This window comes from Solea solea, chromosome 16 (assembly GCF_958295425.1).
Source record: "Solea solea chromosome 16, fSolSol10.1, whole genome shotgun sequence".
NCBI classification, from domain to species: Eukaryota; Metazoa; Chordata; class Actinopteri; order Pleuronectiformes; family Soleidae; genus Solea; species Solea solea.
Genome location: NC_081149.1, coordinates 4,304,701 through 4,324,512, shown reverse-complemented (window position 1 = coordinate 4,324,512; position 19,812 = coordinate 4,304,701). Strand labels below are relative to the sequence as shown.

Below are 19,812 nucleotides of genomic sequence, written 5' to 3'. Positions count from 1 at the left end.
AGAACAAGTTTATTTTCAAACAATAAAATACAATATTTTTGAATGATTAAATCCATATTTTTTTTGCATCTTAAAAAGTGATTTGTGAAAAATATTGACACAAATCTAATTCCATATAATTAACTTTAATTATTAGGAGAGATACTTAATGTCTCTTTCACAAAGAAGCTGTTAAAATATTATCAGCCTAATTGTATCTGGAAGCAGTAAACATGCAGAGAGTCTGAACACATACACTGATTTAGTTCCTTACAGTAACTAAGTGCTGGAGTTATAATTGAATTTACACATAGATTAGATGGAGGTAAATTAAATTGAAGCCCGGTCTTTATTCATTCTTCAAACATATGCCTGATTTTTGTTAAATCTGTCGTATCATCATGGAAAAATGAATCCATCTCTAATTTCCACATTTGTTTTTGGACCTTTGTGAGAATCTTTTAAATGTGTATTTAAAAACTTACAGCTGCCACTGATTCCCCAGTTTGTGGACGATCAATTGTTAGGATTAGGATTATGATATGTTGGTTTGAAATGCTGCTGTGGATTATATGTTGTTGCTATTGTGTTTTTGTTAGGTTGATTTATAAATGTTTTGTTTCCATTTATAATGTTTATTGTACTCTAGAGGGGGAAAAGCATTTGTAGCCTAAAATGACTCAAGATATTTACTTTCTCTGTCACAGAAGAACAAGAGCAAGCAGAATATGTTCACGTAATGATGGGAAGTTCCTCTGTTACATTTTCAAAGTCAACTGCTGCACTTCTGAGACAGAATTCTCCCAGAAACAGGTTTGTGTGAGCAGTTTACCTCGTTTAACACATGATTCTCCTTTCATTCTGCGTCACCTGGGGCCATGTGAGCCGCCGTCACCCATCTTGTGAGGCAACATCATTTATTTGTCCCCCAACAACAATCCTTACATTCCACAGAAAAGTTTCTCTTGTGGATACAATGGAACAAAGGAAACAGGTCAGGTGAAGTTAAATTATGCACAAATGTATAGACACATACACTATATATATATATATATATATATATATATATATATATATGTATATATATATATGTATATATACATACAAACAAAACACTGCTGCTCTGTCTCTCAATTGTTACTCCTTTTTTTTAGTCTTTCTCTTCATGTAACCATAACGTTGTTTTTCAGCCAGAAACCAACCAAACTTTCACCACACTGTTGCCACAGATTCAGGGAGTTTTACCTGTCAAGGGACAGTGTGTGTGTGTGTGGTTGTTAAGGCTGAAGGACTTTTTTCCTTTTCTTGTAAAAATACCAAGAAGAGGAGGTGATATAAATATCCTGTGTGTTTACCCTTTGGACTTTAGCCCCAAAAGGTCTAAATCAAGACAATGGAATAAAACACGCTCTATAGAGAATGTTTTGTTTGATCTTTTACTATAGATACTATACGTGATGCTAAAACTTCTGCAGTTTGACTGAGTAGAAAGCTAAATCTAAACTGTTATTTCATGTCTTTTTTTTGTCCCTCAGAGAAACTAATTGTTACCTCTTCACTTGTCACAAAGAGACACTACACAGTGATCAGAATACTTTTATTATCCCGAAGGAAATAGTTTTGTTACAGTTGCTACATATCAGACTCAGAACTACCAGTTTTTTAAAGAGCACACATGTTAAAAATTAAAAAGAAATTAAGAAATTAAAAAAGTTTCAATCATATCAGAGAATACGATTCTAAACTAGCATAACATGAAGAGGATGAATACACACAGAGAGAGAGAGACGAGGACAAAGAAGAGAAAAAAGTTGAACATTACCCCGTTTTGCATTTCCCGTGGCAGTTTGTCTTCTTCTTCCTCTACATTCCCGCCCAGTTCACCCTGTTTCTCTGCAGCCTTTGACCTCTGCCTATACACCCCTCCCCCAGCACGCACACACACACACACACACACACACACACACTCTGTTTTACACATAGAGAGGAAGACTGTTGATAGGGCTTGTGATGTGTTTGATGTCACTGTTAAAGATTCTTGGATTTCATGTGCAGTGGTTCTTTTTTATGATATAAATGTCCTACATTTGTATTCATGACTTTATCATTTTCTAATTTACAGACACCACAGCTTTATGATCTAATTAGATGAAAGCATGATGACAATAATCTTAAATTCCAACCTTACAGACACTTGTATCTCGAGCTGGGAAAGGAATTTGGTTTCTAACTGGAGCGTCTTTTAAAATCCTGGGATGGGTCAAGGTCTGGGGTGCCTTTGCACCTGAGCAAGGCACCCCATCCCCATTTTCCCCCTGGGTGCAGAAAAGTGCTGCCCACTGCTCCAGCTTGTGTGTGTAAAAATGACGTGTTAAATGCAGAGTCAAATTCACTATCACTAGTTGTGTGTGTGCAAAAATAACTACATCTACTTCTAAAGGCTTATTGTCATTCATTTTAACCATTAAACTATGAAACCTTTAAGCTCAATATGCACCTGTTGCAGTTTGATGTGAAATTAGCTGAGAGAAAATGTGCTGTAATCCATAATATTTCACGGAACGTCATATGAAAGAGTTATATTATATTAAACAGTTATAACTTCTTTCTTCTGACGCACTGAAGGTCACACACACACACACACACTCCTTTCATCAAAGAATATGCTTCATTCTATGTGCTTATTTGACCTCTGGAAACTGTGACCTCAGCAGCTTCATGTGACCATGTGACCAATGTGACCGGCCTGCATGTGGACAATGTGGACAATGACAAACACAAAAAAAGAGGGACGCAATTAATGGAACAGACAATGAAATTGTGTGTTGATGTGTTCTAAAAACAACTCAACCATTCAACAGTTATGCTTTAGAATTAATACAAATGTTCTTGAAGCTGTAATTGCAGCATAATTACAGGATATTGTTTTTTTCCTCATACTCAATCCTTAGATTTAAGGCTATTTAATCCATGAAGAAAAAAGCTGTTTTAATGTTGCATGTAATGTTTTTATTTTAAATAAAGGGTAACATCTTTTGAATGTATTCTATCCACTTATAGTTCCAGGACTGTGAAACTAAATGTATTCATTTAATTATAACTTTTATGAAGAAACATATGTGTTTACTTCCACTTTATGTGTATATGTACTTTAAAATATGAGCGTTCTTGTTTTTTTCATCTATGCTCCTGGGGAAAAAAGAACAGCATTTCTTATATTAAAAAAAAGAAGCCCTCGCTTATATAAGATCAACCATGGCGAGGCAACAGTTAGACTACTGTACAACAATTTCCAGGCTTTGGGTCCATTTTGTGGATAGAAGCCATTTTCTAACAAGGCAAGCGCACACGTCGCCTTTGGGCCTGAACAGTCTGGCTACAAAGTCTAAATGGAGCCTCTCATAGAGCACAGACCCTGTTAAAACACAACCCACACTCAAAAATATATGACCAAAACAGGAGAGCGTGAGATATGCACACACACACACACACACACAGAGCACCAGTGTGAACCACAGCCAAACTGTGGAAGTTGGTGTGTGTGTGTGTGTGGGGGGGGGGGGGGGGGGCAGGCCTGTGTGCACCAGTCCCTGCCTGCCTCCATTTTGAGAAGTCTTCTTCCACACACAGAGTGGCGCAGTTGCTTGGCTACAGCACTATGTGTGGTGCTGTAGCCAAGCAACTGCGCCACTCTGCTGCTGCCTCTACCAAGAGAACGGCCCTTGACGTGGAGAGGAGTGGAGCTAACAGAGCTGCGTGTTGTTGTATGTTACTCCTGGTGTCTCCTGTTGGGAGCCGTGACCTTTGAGAGCCGGTCATGTTTTTTTGCAAAGAGTCCCAGGAGCAGTGGGGCGGTGCAAATTAACATCAAACATAAGCTTCACAGAGACCTCCCACCTGCCTATAGACATGCCTGCACTGTGTCGCCGCCATGTTTGAGACGTCGCTTGACTTAATGGCTCTCTGTGCAGGAACAGCCATGTTTGAGAGGTAGCTTGACTTAATGGCTCTCTGTGCAGGAACAGCCATGTTTGAGAGGTAGCTTCACTTAATGGCTCTCTGTGCAGGAACAGCCATGTTTGAGAGGTAGCTTGACTTAATGGCTCTCTGTGCGGGAACAGCCATGTTTGAGAGGTAGCTTCACTTAATGGCTCTCTGTGCAGGAACAGCCATGTGTCCAAGTTAACTTTCACATCACGGGAGAAACACCCACGAGGCCTGGAGACAACAATGCTTTAGTTCTGTCATTCCTGAACAGCAACTTAGAGGTCGTTTATGTAACAACATGACAACTAAAATTCATCACCACCACTAACACTATCGTCACATGGGCGGGAACAGAGGGGGTGTGTGCGTGGTAGTTGCTGAGTGGGCGGTGCCTCGTTATTTAAATGTGAAGCCTATTTTTTTTTTTTCGGCCTTCAACTGCTCACATGTGTCACGGGAGAAAGTGGGTTAATGCAAATAAAAATCCACAGCTTTTCCGCCTTACATTACTATGTTACTGTGTGTGGCGGAGGAAACCACGTCTCGCGGGATGTAGCGCGTGTGTGCCGCTCATCCACGTATACGTCACGCAAACAGCGCGCCGTGCACGCGTAGCGACAGTACAGTGTGGCGCGCGGTGTTTTGCTTTTGGTGTGCCCGTGCGCGCGCACGCACATACATGTACTATACGCTCGCGCTCATCTGGTGGGTGAATACCCTAGGATAAGATGGGGAGCCCCGCCCCCCTTTGCCTTCCTCATCCTCATCCTCCTCCCCGAGCCTATACTCCCAACAGACCACGTGGTTTCCTCTTTGCAAACACAAAGAGAGAGAGAGAGAGCGCGTGCGCGTGTCAGTGGATGGGCGACGTCACCACTCTATCGGCAGAAACAGTTATTGGCAAAGGGAGGTCGAAAACGAGAGAGAGAGAGAGAGTGTGTGTGTATGTATGTATGTGTGTGTGAGAGAGTGAGAGACATTCCCCTGACTTGTTCCTGCCATAGTTTCCTCGCGCTCTTCCACCACAGACCCATCACCAAACCCACCCAGCACCACCCACCTCCTCCTCAGTGCAGTACAGAGCTGCTGCTGCTGCTGCTGCTTCACTCGTCTGTTGGAGCCGACTGAAGTCACAGGATCTCATTTCTTCTTCATCTGGATTTACAACTTAAATTCATAAGCCATTTCTTTTTTTTTTCTTCTCCTCTAAAATCTCAATTTTACTTTATTGCAGATAATTGATATCCCCCTCCTCCCTCCCCCGGTTTGCGTTGTTTTTTTTAAACGCGTCTTCTTTTGCGATCAATCGTGATTTCCACTTTGAGTCACAGTGTGACAAGTGTGACGCTGTCTTGTTGCGCTATTTGCAAAAATCCTGGAGAGAAACTTTTTCTTTCTTCTGCCGATTTATAGTCGAGTTTTCCTGGGTTTTTGTCTTTTTCTGTTTTTTGGACTTGGGAGAAACACTTTCCACCATGCACAAGCTGTACATTGGGAATCTAAGCGAGAGCGTGACCGCCGAGGACTTGGGGAAAACCTTCGATGAGTACAAGATCCCTTACTCCGGACAGTTTCTCATGAAAACCGGCTACGCGTTCGTGGACTGTCCGGACGACCAGTGGGCCATGAAGGCGATCGAGGCGATTTCCGGTGAGTTACGGTGGAGTAATGACCACCGCCGCCGACTACACACACACACACACACACACACACACACACACACTCTCGACTGTTAGTTTCATTCATTCGCAAGTGAAGCGGTAAACGCCGGCGCACATCCCCGGCTGCACGCACTCAATCAGCGGCATGCTGCAGCTTCACTCCCCCCCCCCCTCCACCTCCACCCCCGAGCTATTTACATTCATGTACCAGGAAAAATAAATTCAAACAATAATTGTATCGACGCTAGTTTAAAGAGTCGGGGTGTGTGGAGAGACACACACCCGGGGGAGCCATTCAAGTTTTACAAAGGGGGAGGGACGCGAGCAGAGTGAACGTAAAGCTATAGCTCGTAGTAGCCTGAGACTCTACACTGTTACTATTGAACCAATGTGACATTATTCATGTTGATTTATTTGGACCGATAATAGTTCATGCTGCACGTGTATTTACGAGTATCTTATATTATGTGCACGTGAGTAGCATTGTGATATAGCATGGACCCTCGCTGACTCTCCTCCCCCTTTGAGTCGACACTTCTCTTTCTATGATAAAGATGGAACAAACATATCAACCTTTATTCTTCTAAAAACAAGCCCCACGTCACACCGAACCACCGCGTACCGACGGACAGCGCCTCCATTGTTACCCTAACCCGCTTTGAGTCTTTTTTAAATGATTATTCTTGTTCTTTTGGTTACAAACTACACTGGGTTTGTATTATGAGGAAGCAAGGTCGCCATGGTAGTCCGCTCTGCTCCTCTTCTAGTCTCCACGAAGCCTCGCGAACATGAGCAAAACTGCCACGGCCGAACCAACAACACGAGCACTTTTGAAACCTCACAAAGAGGCTACAATTGACATTTGTATGCTAGGCTACATTGTATCGGTGAGGGGTTAATGAGCTCGACTGTGACATGTTTAAAATCACTCCAGGACGTGTCGTGTTTTGGGCCCTTTTTCGAACCCACTCAGTATTCCACACACATCAACTGTGGCTTCACTTCACATATTTATGTGACTTTTCTTTTGTATTTTTATGTTTGCAGAAACACATGTTTCTAGAAACAGAAACACACACACACACACCTCATTTACGTGCATTAGCTTAACGGTTAGCATGTCGCGTGTGAGCCTTTTCTGACGTGTGTGTGTGTGTGTTTTCCACATTTCCAGGTAAAGTGGAACTTGATGGGAAACGCATTGAAGTTGAACACTCCGTCCCCAAGAAGCAAAGGTACGAGAGAGCACTGACACCCCCACCCGCTGCCCTCCCCTCCCCCTCCTCTCGATGTAACCCCCCTTTCATGTGTTGCATCACGCCGCCCAGGCCTTCTCTTTCTCTCGAGCGATAAGTGACGGTTATTGCTATGAGTTGTGCTCGTTACCGCTGTAATGAGTGAGACGAGGAGTGGCCGTGAACGCAGCACGGTGACCGACTTTTTAGTGGTTGTTTGTTAGCGTGTGCAACATGAACTTTTGTCCGCCATTGCTGTGAAAATGACCTGTGACACGTTTTGCTGGCTGCCTGCCTTGTGTGTGTGTTTGTGTGTGTGTCGTTGGGGCCAATAGGTAAATATCTCTGTGTGTGTGTGTAATAGTGAGTGCAGGCTCATTAGGCCACGAGCATACAAGCGTCCATGCCTCAGGTCGTGTCCGTTTATCCGGCCCCACTGGAAAATGACAGGATTTCAAAATTACACAGGGTCATTTTCAGTTAACGTGTGTGTGTGTGTGTGTGTGTGTGTGGTCCTGTCGCTGTTACACTGACCTTTTCAACACACGCGCACACGCATTGACGCCTTCAATTTAAATGTGTCCACATAGGTTATTTGTGAAGATCGTGTCCCAGGTTGTAAATTACTTTGGGGGTGGGGGTAGGTATGCACGTTGAATTCAGTTATATAAACAAGTGTAGACGTTGGCTCCTAAAAAAAAATCCAGCCTATATGTTCAATGATTTAATGATAACTTTCAACAAGTTAATATAATAGACATAAGTATTTAAAATGATTAAATACATTTAAAGAAGAAAACAGTGGAAAATACAGCTGTTGTTTTTTAAAAGAAAATTCAAAATTTAATTTTTTTAATTTTAGTTATATTGACCTTGTGCAGCCAGATGTGAAGCTGAAACAGGAGTGTACATTTTTATTGTCCATTTAAAACATCACAACAGTGGAGCATTGTAATGGACTGGACTAGAGCTGAAGCTTAAACTTGTACTTTTAAAATAATATATATATGTATACATATATTTAAAGGAGTTCAGTGATAAACTGATGTCTATTGTAGATCAGCTGCTCTGTTATTATTATCATTATTATTATTTCTTCAATAGCCAGACTTGACCTGCTTTAAACAGCATTGTGGAATTTGCCGATGGACCATCTTCCATGCCTGTAACCTTTGGCACAGATACGAGGTGAGCCGTGAGCAAAGCTCTCCTGCATGTTCTGCTGTGTGGCCACATGCGTGCATGCATGTGTGTTTGTATTCAAATGTGAGGAAAGCCTTTGCCCGATTGGTTGAGCTGTTTGCCTCAAATTCATTTTACACTATTTTTTGTGCATCAACTTCCATGCATTTTTCATGAGATTTTTCCATATTTTTTGATTTGTGCTGGGGCAACTGTTCTGCACCGGAAATGTCACAACATGGCTGTGTTACTTACAAAAGAGGGGAAAAAGCCAGACGTGTGTTGTGTGTAGCTGAGTGACGTTGGGCAGAAAGGCTCTATCTTGCAGTTATCGTCAGAGTGCAGAAACGGGTCACTCGTCATGCTTAGGGAACCAACATGGCAGCAGGCTGTAATTTCCTCTAATCTCTCAGCAAGTCTGTAAATGTATTCTGATGGTGCTGTGTGTGTTGTGCACAGTGTCCCGAACCTCCTGTGTGATAACCTTGAAGAGCCATAATGATAAAGGTGATTTAGTGAGATGGTGGGCCAACATGGGCGAGCCAAGGCCTTCAAGTGGCTCCACAACACGTGGGTCCTCCACGCAAAGGGGGAGTCACTACACGTCAGCCAGTGAGGGGGGAAAATGGCGAAGCCCTGAATGAAGCAGGACAACTGCACACACTGTGTCCAGCTGACCCTCCTGTAACAACACAACAGGAAGTCATTCACGTGTGGTTCATAATAAAAGTGTAATATTTTTGGGGAACACATTTTTTTTTAAACTAACGGGAGCCAAATGAAGTCCCAAAATGATTGTTTAAATATTTATGTTAACATCTGCTCAACCACTGTATGCCTTCGTGTTCGCATTACATGAGTCCACACAAATGTGCTGTTTTTAATAGTAAATGTTTCAAATATCCCAGCAGTGGTGTAAAAAAGGGCTTTACTTTGCATAAGCAGACACTTTATTGTTATTTTTCACACCGGGTGTGTAAATTTGGCTAATTCAAGAAGCGAGATGATTATTAGTGGTACGACGTGTTCAAATCACTAGTTTTCATGTAGTGTGGATTTTTGGCTGCAGCGTTGTGTTGGAAGTCTTGAGTTTAGCTGGTTGTCATTGCTGCTGAGTGTGTGTGTGTAGTTTATACTTTGACATAGAATCCCACTGGAGGTGTGTGTTTGTGTGGGAGGGGCTGCTGTTCAAAGGGAACTGAACCCTTTATTTAACGGATGGTGCTGGGGGGAGGGGAGGGAGGGAGAGAGGGAGGGGGAGGGTGTCGGTGGTGAGTCTCATGAGTAGAAGTTCTAGGGTTCCACTCCTTCTCAATTATACTGCCATCACTGTTGGGATAGGCTGCTGCAGGGGGCGCTGTCTGTGGCTGCCCCTCCTGGTCCACCATGCTGTGGGCGTGTGTCTGTCCGTCTGTCTGTCTGTGGTGACAAAGGCCTGCTGTAAGACAGGAGAGCGACAGGTCTCTCATTTCAGAGACAGCCATGATACTGGTCATGAAGCTGGCGGCCGAAATGTGTGTCAGGCTGCAGAGGTTTGTGGGAGGTCAGCAGGAGTGGTAACGGGACGGGGGGAAGAGTGCCGGGGTGGGGGCTGAACTGTGTGTGTGTGTGTGTGTGGGGGGGGGGTGGGGGGTGCCCAAAGAGAACAAGTCATCCTGTCAGTAAAGGCACAAATGTGTGCTACGCCCACAATGAGTGAAGCTAAATGGCAAAAGACAAATTGTTTTTAGTATTTTCAGGTTTTATTTGATGAAAAATACATTAAAATCTCGTGGATCTCGTCTACGACCAAGCACAAATGAATTCATGTATATATTACTCCGTTTATTTTCAAGTGATAACACATTATTAGCAGAAGTACTGTTTTTATTTAACATACATGCTCTGCACAAAGTTAACATCAGATGACTGTTACTAGAAACAAAGAATGCACACTGAACCAATGCAGAGACCCTCATACGTTTGACCTGTGTGCAGATATTTACACACATGCCTACTTTTCATATTTATCTCTGCGTTATCACTTCAGAAATGTAACAAAGCATGTAGTAAAAGGCCAGATTAAAAGTGAAAACAACCCCGTGTTTAGCCCCTTAATCTGATCCCAAATGTAATTGTCTTTCACTTGGTCCTGACAATGCTTTCCCACCAAGTAGTTTAATATAATTGTACACAAACAAACACAGAAACTTGACCTCCTCAAATAAATTTTACATCGATAGTAAAAATAAAGTGGACCTGTTTTTGTGTTGTTTCTAAGATTAGTCATCACCATGCAATTTAGATTAAAAATCCACCGTGGAACACTTTGAACCCATGAGGAGTTTTCACAATGTTCTGTATAGAAGCTCAGCTTCACGTTAGATAATCTCAGTTCTTAATCTTAGTTTCTTTTTGTGACTTTTGCATTTTCACACACACACACACACACACACACACACACAGAGGGCCTCATGATAGCAGATTTAAAAGACATGAGTAAAAAATAATAAAAACCCATTTCCTGATTTTTCTTCCCCCAAAATGAACAGAGGATTTGATGTGTGGTGGAGTGAATGGAGAAGTGTAATCTCTCTCTGGACATCAACTCTTTTTCTCTAATAAACCTCGGTGTAAATATGAGACAAACCTGTTACACATTCTACTTCTGTGCAGCCAGAGATAACGTTGTCCTCACTTTTAAACCAATCATTTTCTTAATATCTTCTTTATCTCGTGGTACAGAAGTGTACGTTGATGCCACAAGTTGTACTGGGATTAGGACCCGGCGAGAGGCCAATAACTGTCTTTATTAATCTGGGAGATGTAGGTTGAGAATACGCACACTGTTGTTTTCCACCTATTCTAATAAGTGGATCACCATTTAACCAAAGCCCAATGTCTTCATTTTGTCTTCCCCAGCCTGATTCCACTACATTCATGTTCACTGATATTTAAAGTGCATCATTTCAGTTTGGAAATGAAGTTAAAAAAGTTTTTTTTAGCTTTGTAATTTCCATCAGAAGACTGATGTCCTCAGCTTGTGTGTAATTAGTAGAACATGTTAGTGTAGCTGGTGCCTAAAGCTCCAACACCAGCCCTGGTAGTTTCTCCTCTGGAGCTTTGAATGTGGGGCATGAATTTGTCTTCATGTTTACGTCCATGTTCTTCATAATGAACTGTTTTATCTGCTGTTATTTACTGACGGACTGTGACATCATCACAGTGGCTGCGTTTAAACTGAATTATTATCTTAGTCTTAGACTTTTAAAAGACTACCTAAACATGTTAGTCTGAGCTGAAATTCTATTAAATAGAAATCCCCAAAGTCAGATAATGTGATTGGGAGTCAAATTATTTCTGCATGTGTTCAGTTAGAAAAACACGTCAGTGACAAAAACTTATTAAAACAACAAATTTAATGCTGGTGTTTTCTTTGGACTCACAAAGTGATATTTTATGCTTGGCTAAATTATCTTATAGAATTAAATATTTTAGGAAGACCTGGTCTTTTCCCCTCATGTAGCAGAAGCAGACACATTCACCGGAGCTTGTATAGTGATAAAAGGACAGGAAACAGTGTTATCAAGCTACGACTTTAGCTTGACTTGTGTCTACATGCAAATGTAATGATTGACATTTGTAGTGGAGATGTTAATCCATGTGTTAATCCATGTGATTAATTGGCCATAATTAATGTTTCATGTTTCAATCTCCAGAGACTAAAAATCTTTTTAAGAGAAAGTGTTTCTGTTTATGTGGGTGGAGTTTGCTCGGTCGTGTCAACACATTCACATTTTTTTGTTGTTGTCATCTACTGTGAGCGCTCTTTAATAAACTTAAAACCTATTTATTTATGATAAAAACTAACCAACACAGTTGTAACTCCAGTGATCGTGGGGTAATAATCCTGTTTGTTTTCAAATCAAAATTGTAGTTTGAAATTAGCCAATGAAGGCTACAATTTTTTATTATCATTATTATTATTATTATTATTATTATTATCATTGGTTAATTAAATTGCTCTGTGTATTTAAGTTAGAGTATAGTAATAAATATTTTATAACCGTAAATATTGAATTGAAGACTGACTTTAGAGTTTTATCCAAAGTAATTGAAATATAATGTCACATTTAGACATTTTACCCAAAATGATTTAGCCCTGCAGAGGTCGTGTACTGATTGTAGACATTAGTTATGAACAGGTTAACAAACATTTTAATTTAAGGGGAAAAGTTGGAGAAAGAAACCAAGAAAATACAATAGAGAAAATTCTGCAATTAAAAACTCTTATTTAAGCATTTAAAAAATTGATTGTGACTCCTCTCTGTATATTTCATGGTCACCTTGACTCTCCTGTGTTTGTTACATTTTGTGTTGTCACACACGACAATTTAGTTTATGTAAAAAGGCAGCAGCCTGCTCATTATCCACCCACCCGGTCAGAACCTCTGGTTTGGGTCTGTTACAGTAAAAATCATTACACTGTGTGGGAAGATTTTAAAAAAAAATTAAATAAACCAATAATCAAATAAATAAATAAATAAATGACAGTGAAAAAAATAAAGAGAAAGAGAAGCGTGGAAGAATTGGAGGCTGATCTGGCTGAGCAGCCTCTTCATTATTAAAAATGGCTGCCATGTTGAGGAGAATATGGACACAGACCGTCTCATGGTTTATATCTAATAACAACGTCGACTGAATCGGGCACAGACAATTTTGATATGGTCTGTTTTTGGCCTGGTGTATTGTGGGTAACACTGATGAACAGTTGCTCAGGTGATCACGTTGGCCTTCACTCAAGGAGACGGAGAACTCCAGTGTGCAGCAGAGATCACGTTTGTGGAGACACGTCCTCTGTGCTGCACAAACTGCTGTATTTACTTATAATGATATTGATATTTGTCATTAGAGCACACAAAAGGCTTCACGGGATAAATCCCCACTTTTGTCCACGGGGTGTTGGGTCTCGTGTTTTCTTTGTCATCACATCCTGAAACCTTAGGAGTCTCCACGGCAGACAGGAAATGACGAGGTGCAGTCTGACACGGCCTCGCAGTGAAGAGAGAAGAGAAAGGACAGGAAGCTTCACTTGTTTCTATCCAATTCACTGTATTTGTTATTATAGGCGCTGTAAAGCAGCTCCGTTTTTATCTGGACCACCGCCCTTCTTTTTCTTCTTCTCCTCTTTAAATTATGTAACATGACCCAGTGAGCGATGGCGGCCAGTGCTTCTGCCATTTTGCATCTTTGACATGTACACAGTGCGTCTCACTTTATATTCAGACAAACACCTCGTACTTGGATGTAATCATTATTTTAAAGCCTGGAATTGTCACCTGATACAAGTGTTCCAGGTGTTCTTGTATGGATGCAGATTACTGCCTGGATTGAGATGTGAGATGTGAGATGTTTGAGATGTCCCCTTAAAATGGGAACCAAGCCTAACTGTGCCTTAGGTAAGTTCAAGAACATAATAATAATAATAATACAGTATGTAGTGCTATATAGCTTTTATTAAAAGAAACATAACATAGGTTTTAAAAATATACATTGTTTTTATTACTTTAAAATTAAAAAAATAAATAAAATCTTGTTGCTTTCTGTCTGTATATTAATTTATTTATTGCACTCAAATATGTAATTGTTGGTGTTTACTGATATGGACTTTATTTTATTATGGCAGTCATATTTGGCCACATTGTCCACCTTAGGTGTGGATGTAAATGTGAAGGATTGTGGTCCAGTGATGGACCAGACTGTACCAGGCCTCTCACCCACACTCAGTCAGCGGGGCTTGGCTCCACCTCCTCCTGTAACCCTCACAGGATGGCATTATGGGAAATGGGTGGATGAATCACATGAAAAAAATGCCCCAATATGGCAAGTTTGAATCCTTTCCTTTCAGGGAGTTAGGGCAGTTTTGGTGTGTTGGTGTGTGTCACTCACCTGCAGCCGTAAATGAATTACACTCTCACAGATGTAACATATCTTTTATGGAACACTGTGCAATGACTGCAATGGTTTTCTTTATAGAACTGTCAGGAGCTGGAGACGGAAACACGCACACACACATTAATGCGCCGCCACACAGACCGCTTTATAATAAATGTATCATTTGGTTAAAATGGATGCCGTCCTCACTGGCTCTCATGTAGTCCTCATGTGTGACAGCTGTACTGAGCAGCAAGGTCACCATCCACTGAAGCTGGTGGGGATTTGGTGTTTTGCACAAGGACACTTGAGCAGAGCAGGTTCTTAGATCTGGCATTTAAAAAAAAACCAAAAAAACATCCACACAGTGCTATAGAATGTGCCCATGTCCCACGTCCACGCCTTTAAAAATGCATGTGTTCTCACAGATGACACAGGAATTATGTAACAGGTGACGTCGTCGTTTCATGACATCACTGAAACAACGTCTCCGTTTTTTAAATAAGTTTATTTTCTTCTTTATGTTAATAAATTCAATCATGTCTGACTCAACTGTAGCACAACTGACACAGTTTTTCCTTGTTACTTTATGTCCTTTGAATCAGACTCTCTCTCTCTCTCACTCTCTCTATATATATATATATATATATATGTATATATATATAGATATATATATATATACGTATATGTGTGTATATTTATATATGTGTGTGTGTATACAGTTTAGTTGTATTTCTGATTGTTCTATCTTGCGTTGTATGCACATTTTAAGAAAGGTTAACACAGTAAATGTTTTAACATGAACCCTGCAAATTAATTTATGTCACAAATCAGATCTACAAATATTTCCCGTCATTGTTCAGATGTAATATGTAACACACGACGTCTGAATCTGAAGTCACGGAATGTGACACAACAATTATTACTAATGAATTGTATGATGTATGTTTTATGGAAGATTTTATTAGATTCTATTCTGTCTCGTATTTCCTTTCTGACGCGTTTCTGTAAAGACTTGAAACTTTCAAGGCACTTGAATGCATGTAGAACTGTGAGTGTGCTTGTTTTTGTTACCTCTTTAAGACCTTGTCAGGACCAGTAGTCCCCATTGAGACCAAAACCTGGTCCAAATGAAACAGAAGCCCATTTCTGAGGAGCTGGTTGAGTTAAGTTAGGGGTTAAGGTGGGGGTTGGACATAAACTGGTCAGGGATAATTCTTTGTTTAGACCGTTCAAATGAATGCAAGTCAATGCTGTGTCCTAAGAAGAATAGCTGCACAAACCTGTGTGTGTGTGTGTGTGTGTGTGAGAGAGGCTCAGAGCAGCAAACCACTCGCTGTCTTCATCTCCTCTCATGGCTATAGCAAGGAAGAGGAGGAGGGGATGGTGGGCGGAGGCAGTGAGGGGGGTGTGACCAATCATCTGGCAGCAGCACCTGCAAGCAGCAAAAGAAAAAAAAGTCAATAGGTCCTCCCTCCCTCCCTCCTTCCCTCCCTCCCTCCCTGCTCCGCTCACTCACAGGCATGGTCTGACTGTATCCTCCCCTCTCCCTCTCCCTCTCCCTCTGTTCATGCCTTCACTGTCTCTTTTTCCCCCTGCTTTCTTCTCTCTCTGGTACAGTATGTTCGTTTCTCTCTCGCTCTCTCGCTCTTGTTTTTTTTTCGTCTGTTCTTTCTCCCTCCCTTGGCGTGTTGCCATTTTCTCTGCACCATTCCAGGCTTTCGGCGAGCGAGCAGCAGAATTAAAGACAGACAGACAGACAGACAGACAGACGCAGGGCTCAGTGAGAATGACTGCACACACTGATGCATGTGTTCTGAATTTGACTCCAGCTCGACTGCATTTCTGTGGGGGGATGAGACATAGTTGAGCTTTAATCAGGAGCATGTATTACTTTTAGTTCTGAACAGTCAGCACTTACTCTGCTCAATGTTTTATTTTTTATCCTCAGGAAAAACAAAACAAAACACAACAAGCACCAGTGAACCAGAGGTTGTGGACGATCACACATTATTATTTTACAATGATACAAGAAAATCTACCCAAACTGATGGTTCATAATCAATCTGTTGATTGAGGGGAAAAAAAAGATAATTGAATAAATTTCAGAGAATCATTTTCCACATTTCACTGCAGTAGACTTGTTTGACACAACAATATAAATATGTGATCATCTTTTTAGATAGATAGATAGAAGATAAAGGGATTTTTTTTAAGACTAGAAATGGAAGTTTTCTCCAGCTCAACCAGCTGAAAATATACTTATACTAATATTTTCCCAACATATCTAAAGGAAAATATTCTACAGCTACTACTAATAAAAAAAAATTCAATTACAGCCCAATAAATTCACATTTTCATGGTTTAAAGCTTTCAGAACGATAGCAAAACGGTTAATTCATCGTATATATGACTTGACCTCCATTTTAGTGCTCATTTTGTTGTATTTCCTTGCACATAAATATCAAATACTATGAGTTCTAAATGATATTATCAGTGCAGTGTTGTTAAACACATTATTCAAGGATATTCTGGTTTTCCTGTCACTTTTCTTTTTTCCGCCTGTGGTGAAGACTGAAGTGATCTAATTTGAATCAGGATCAGGATGATTTGGTCCAAACAGACGCCTGCTCTGCAGCGAGAGCGTCTCCAGTCCTGACCCTGACCCTGGTCCAGATCCAAATCCTTTAGACCGACGAGCTCACAGTGACGTCGGTACACTTGGACTCAGACAATAGAACAACACAACTCCACGGTCACAAATGGAAACATAAAGTTACAAAGGCCTGGGCGTTTTTTATCTGACGGGTGCATTGTGGGTAATGTAGTATCCATGTGTGTCAGGATATCTGAGTCTGCACTTCACTCATTTTGTCTCTTGAAGCTGAATTTCAACAATAAATCAGTGGAATATATTTCAAAGAAATGGAGGACGATTGTGAGCTTCATCATAAGTAGATAAACCTTCTCGGTGGTTTTGGAGGATAACGTGTTAATAAGCAGCAGCTGCTGCTGCAGAGGAACTCGCCTTTAAAACCAAAAGAAGACAAAGCTCTTGTCTTATCTTGCATTTGAGATTCATGGAGGCAGAATGTAGGTGAAGGGGTAAATGAGTCCTGTCTCTTTAAGAAGGAAACGCCTCCTTCCTCCCCCACCTCTTTCTCTCTCCTTCTGCTCCGCCCCATCTCTCTGATTGTTTCTTCTCTCTGGTTCAAACCATCTGTCCCTCCCCTCTCCCTCTCTCTCTCTCTTTTCCCCACTCTCTTATTCCATGTCTCTTTTGCCTCATCTCACTAAAAATAAATCGGACACACACACACACACACACACACACACACACACACACACACACGGGTGCATGGATATGTCACACTAGAGCTTCAGTGATGATCAGGAAAAAGAAAAAAAAAAAGAATGCAAAGATGGAAAGAAAGGGGGGATGGGAGGGTTGTTTTGGGGGGTGGGGTGCTGGTTGTTGGGGCCTAGGGGTCGGGGTCTGCTGGGGCCTCTCGTGCACGTGTGTGTGTGTGTGTGTGTGTGTGTGTGTGTGTGTGTGTGTAGAAAGATCTTCTGCTTGCATGTACGTTGCAGAGAGAGCCGTCGTTCTCTACATGTTCCGTGCACAGTTAAGTTGAGCTCCGCTCGCTGTAGCTGGACTACGCCATTTTAATTGGACTGCTGTCCTATGAGCGTTAGCTGGGAATCAGTATATAATGAATGAAATGTGTCTGACCTTCACACCGTTTCAAATTCACCCAGCCTCTGAAGCTTCTTCAACCTTGGGTTTTAAACAACTTCATTTTATTTTATTTTTTATAAAGCACATGTTCCAGTTGATGCCACTCGTTGGTCTTCAGCAGCAGCAGCAGCAGCAGCAGCAGCAGCAGCAGCAGCAGCAGCAGCAGCAGCAGCAGCAGTCGTGTGATTCAAATGCAAACTCTCTAGTTCCCACGTTGTCTGAGTGCGAGACATTTCAAGATCAAATGGCAAATCCCCAGAAATGAGTCATTTTTCTGGTAAAACACAATCTGCTGAATGTGTGTCATCAGTGAAACTAAAACAAAAAAGTCCCATGAAGAGACAGAAGCAACTTTCATAATCCGGGCTTTGTCCCGCCCCCTTTTACAGGCCTGAGTTTCAAAGTTAACAGTTAAATTTAAAGACTTAATCCAGCCTTTTATGTTGCCACCAGAACTCTGAGGCTTTCTCCTCTTAATGTATTTGTTTTGTTGTCGTAAAAAAGAGAAAAACATTCTGTGCTCATTTTAAAACAGTGACACGTCACTTCATCTTTCTTACATATTTGTATTCTTTCTCTTTGTTGTAGAGACCGTCCCTTTCTTAAGTTAATGGTTTAATGCAAGTATTAATTCTACGTGGAGCTTTTCCTCTGAAAAGTACAATGAGTTGGACTTTGTCCTAATTTATGGCTCTAACATTGACTTTACTCTTTACTCACACATTACATTCTAGTTAAAAACACCAGCTAATTGCAAGAAAACCTGCTTTGACTTTGGTGGAGAAATCAAATGTGGTGCTAACCTGATAGCTTCACGTTTTACAGTAAATAAAACAAAGCTATAACCAAATCAGAATAATTCTAAAAACAAAGTTTCAACAAGAAACAATGTCATTGTGTTTTTTTAAATGTATTAAAAACTCCAGCTGTAAGTAACATTTAGAAACATTATAACCAAGTTACTTTAGACTAACATTAAATATAAGAATATACAAGTTTAGACCTATGTACAAGCATTATGTCAAATATGTGTAAAAAAGAAGAAAAAGCGAGTAGAAGGAAATGTCATTGTTGTTCATGGGTGTTTTTGGATAAAGAATTAATTAATGACAGAAAAACAGTAGTAAATAGAGTCCGTGATGTGTATGATGTAAAGTCATATTGTGGACTTTATTTATTGCTCTTGCTAAAGTGCTCAAGTAACTAATTGTTACTGTGGATAATTGGGATTGATGAGAAACAGATTTATATTTAAGGTTTCTATAAATGTTTCTACACTCAGATACACACGCTTAATTCAGATTATTTTATGTTTAATCGAACAAAAGAGTTCATGACAATTGAATTAAACCCATTCAGCAGGTCAAGTTTATTTAAATGAAGACGAGAAAAGAGAAATATGTAGAAACCTCACACAGATTTCTGTTGTGGGATAAATAATAAACACACAAACACACTTAAACCAGAAGATACAGATCTTTTAGAGAGATGCTTCCTCATGTATTCTCCTCTGAAGAGGAACACACAGGGTGAGTGCTGTTTACTCCCTGTTGTCGTCTCCTGGCTTTGTTTACTTCTCAGAAATCCTCTTTTTATCCTGGTTGTCCATAGAAAAACCGATCGAAAGTGAAATTATTGCAGATTTTGACTCAGTCTTTCTCTTTTTCTGTGTTTTTCCACAGCGTCAGGCCTCACATGCTATTGTTTGTTTTTCTCTTTCAACACTTTTCCTCCTTTTTACTTGTTTTAATTATTGTTCTTTTTTCCTAAAAGACCTTTCAACTTCAAACTTTGGCTGCTCTAGATTAAAGTGTGTGTTGGTTGCTGGAGGAGGGGTGTGTGTGTGTGTGTGTGTGTGTGTGTGTGTGTGTGTGTGTGTGTGTGTGTGTGTGTGTGTGTGTGTGTTCCCTACATTCTTGACATATTTTCAGCCTAATGAGAAAGAGCGTGGAGGTGAAGGAGCCTATAGGACGTACAGCTTGTGATTGACCAGGAGGTATTTTCTCATGGGCTCTGATTGGCTGAGAGTGGATTTTTTAGCGTGTTGTTCTTTGGTTGTGTGTAAAGCACTCCCTGTGCTGCCCTCTTCCTGGTTGTGTGTGTGTCTCCGTTTACT

The 19,812-nt window shown here is 40.7% G+C and overlaps 1 protein-coding gene across 4 annotated transcripts in view; it reads left to right on the top strand.

Moving 5' to 3' along the window:
- The first annotated feature begins 4,868 nt into the window (after nucleotides 1–4,868).
- The window catches only part of igf2bp1 (insulin-like growth factor 2 mRNA binding protein 1), a 66,619-nt gene continuing 51,675 nt past the window's right edge, over nucleotides 4,869–19,812 (top strand). For 2 of the 4 annotated variants that reach the window (XM_058652502.1, XM_058652500.1), the window contains exons 1-2: nucleotides 4,873–5,616; nucleotides 6,802–6,862. In XM_058652502.1, the coding sequence (XP_058508485.1) occupies nucleotides 5,442–5,616; nucleotides 6,802–6,862 (236 nt within the window). In that variant the 5' untranslated portion in view covers nucleotides 4,873–5,441. Of the gene's footprint in view, nucleotides 5,617–6,801; nucleotides 6,863–19,812 lie in introns of all 4 variants that reach the window. The other 2 variants (XM_058652503.1, XM_058652501.1) reach the window with 2 other exon arrangements.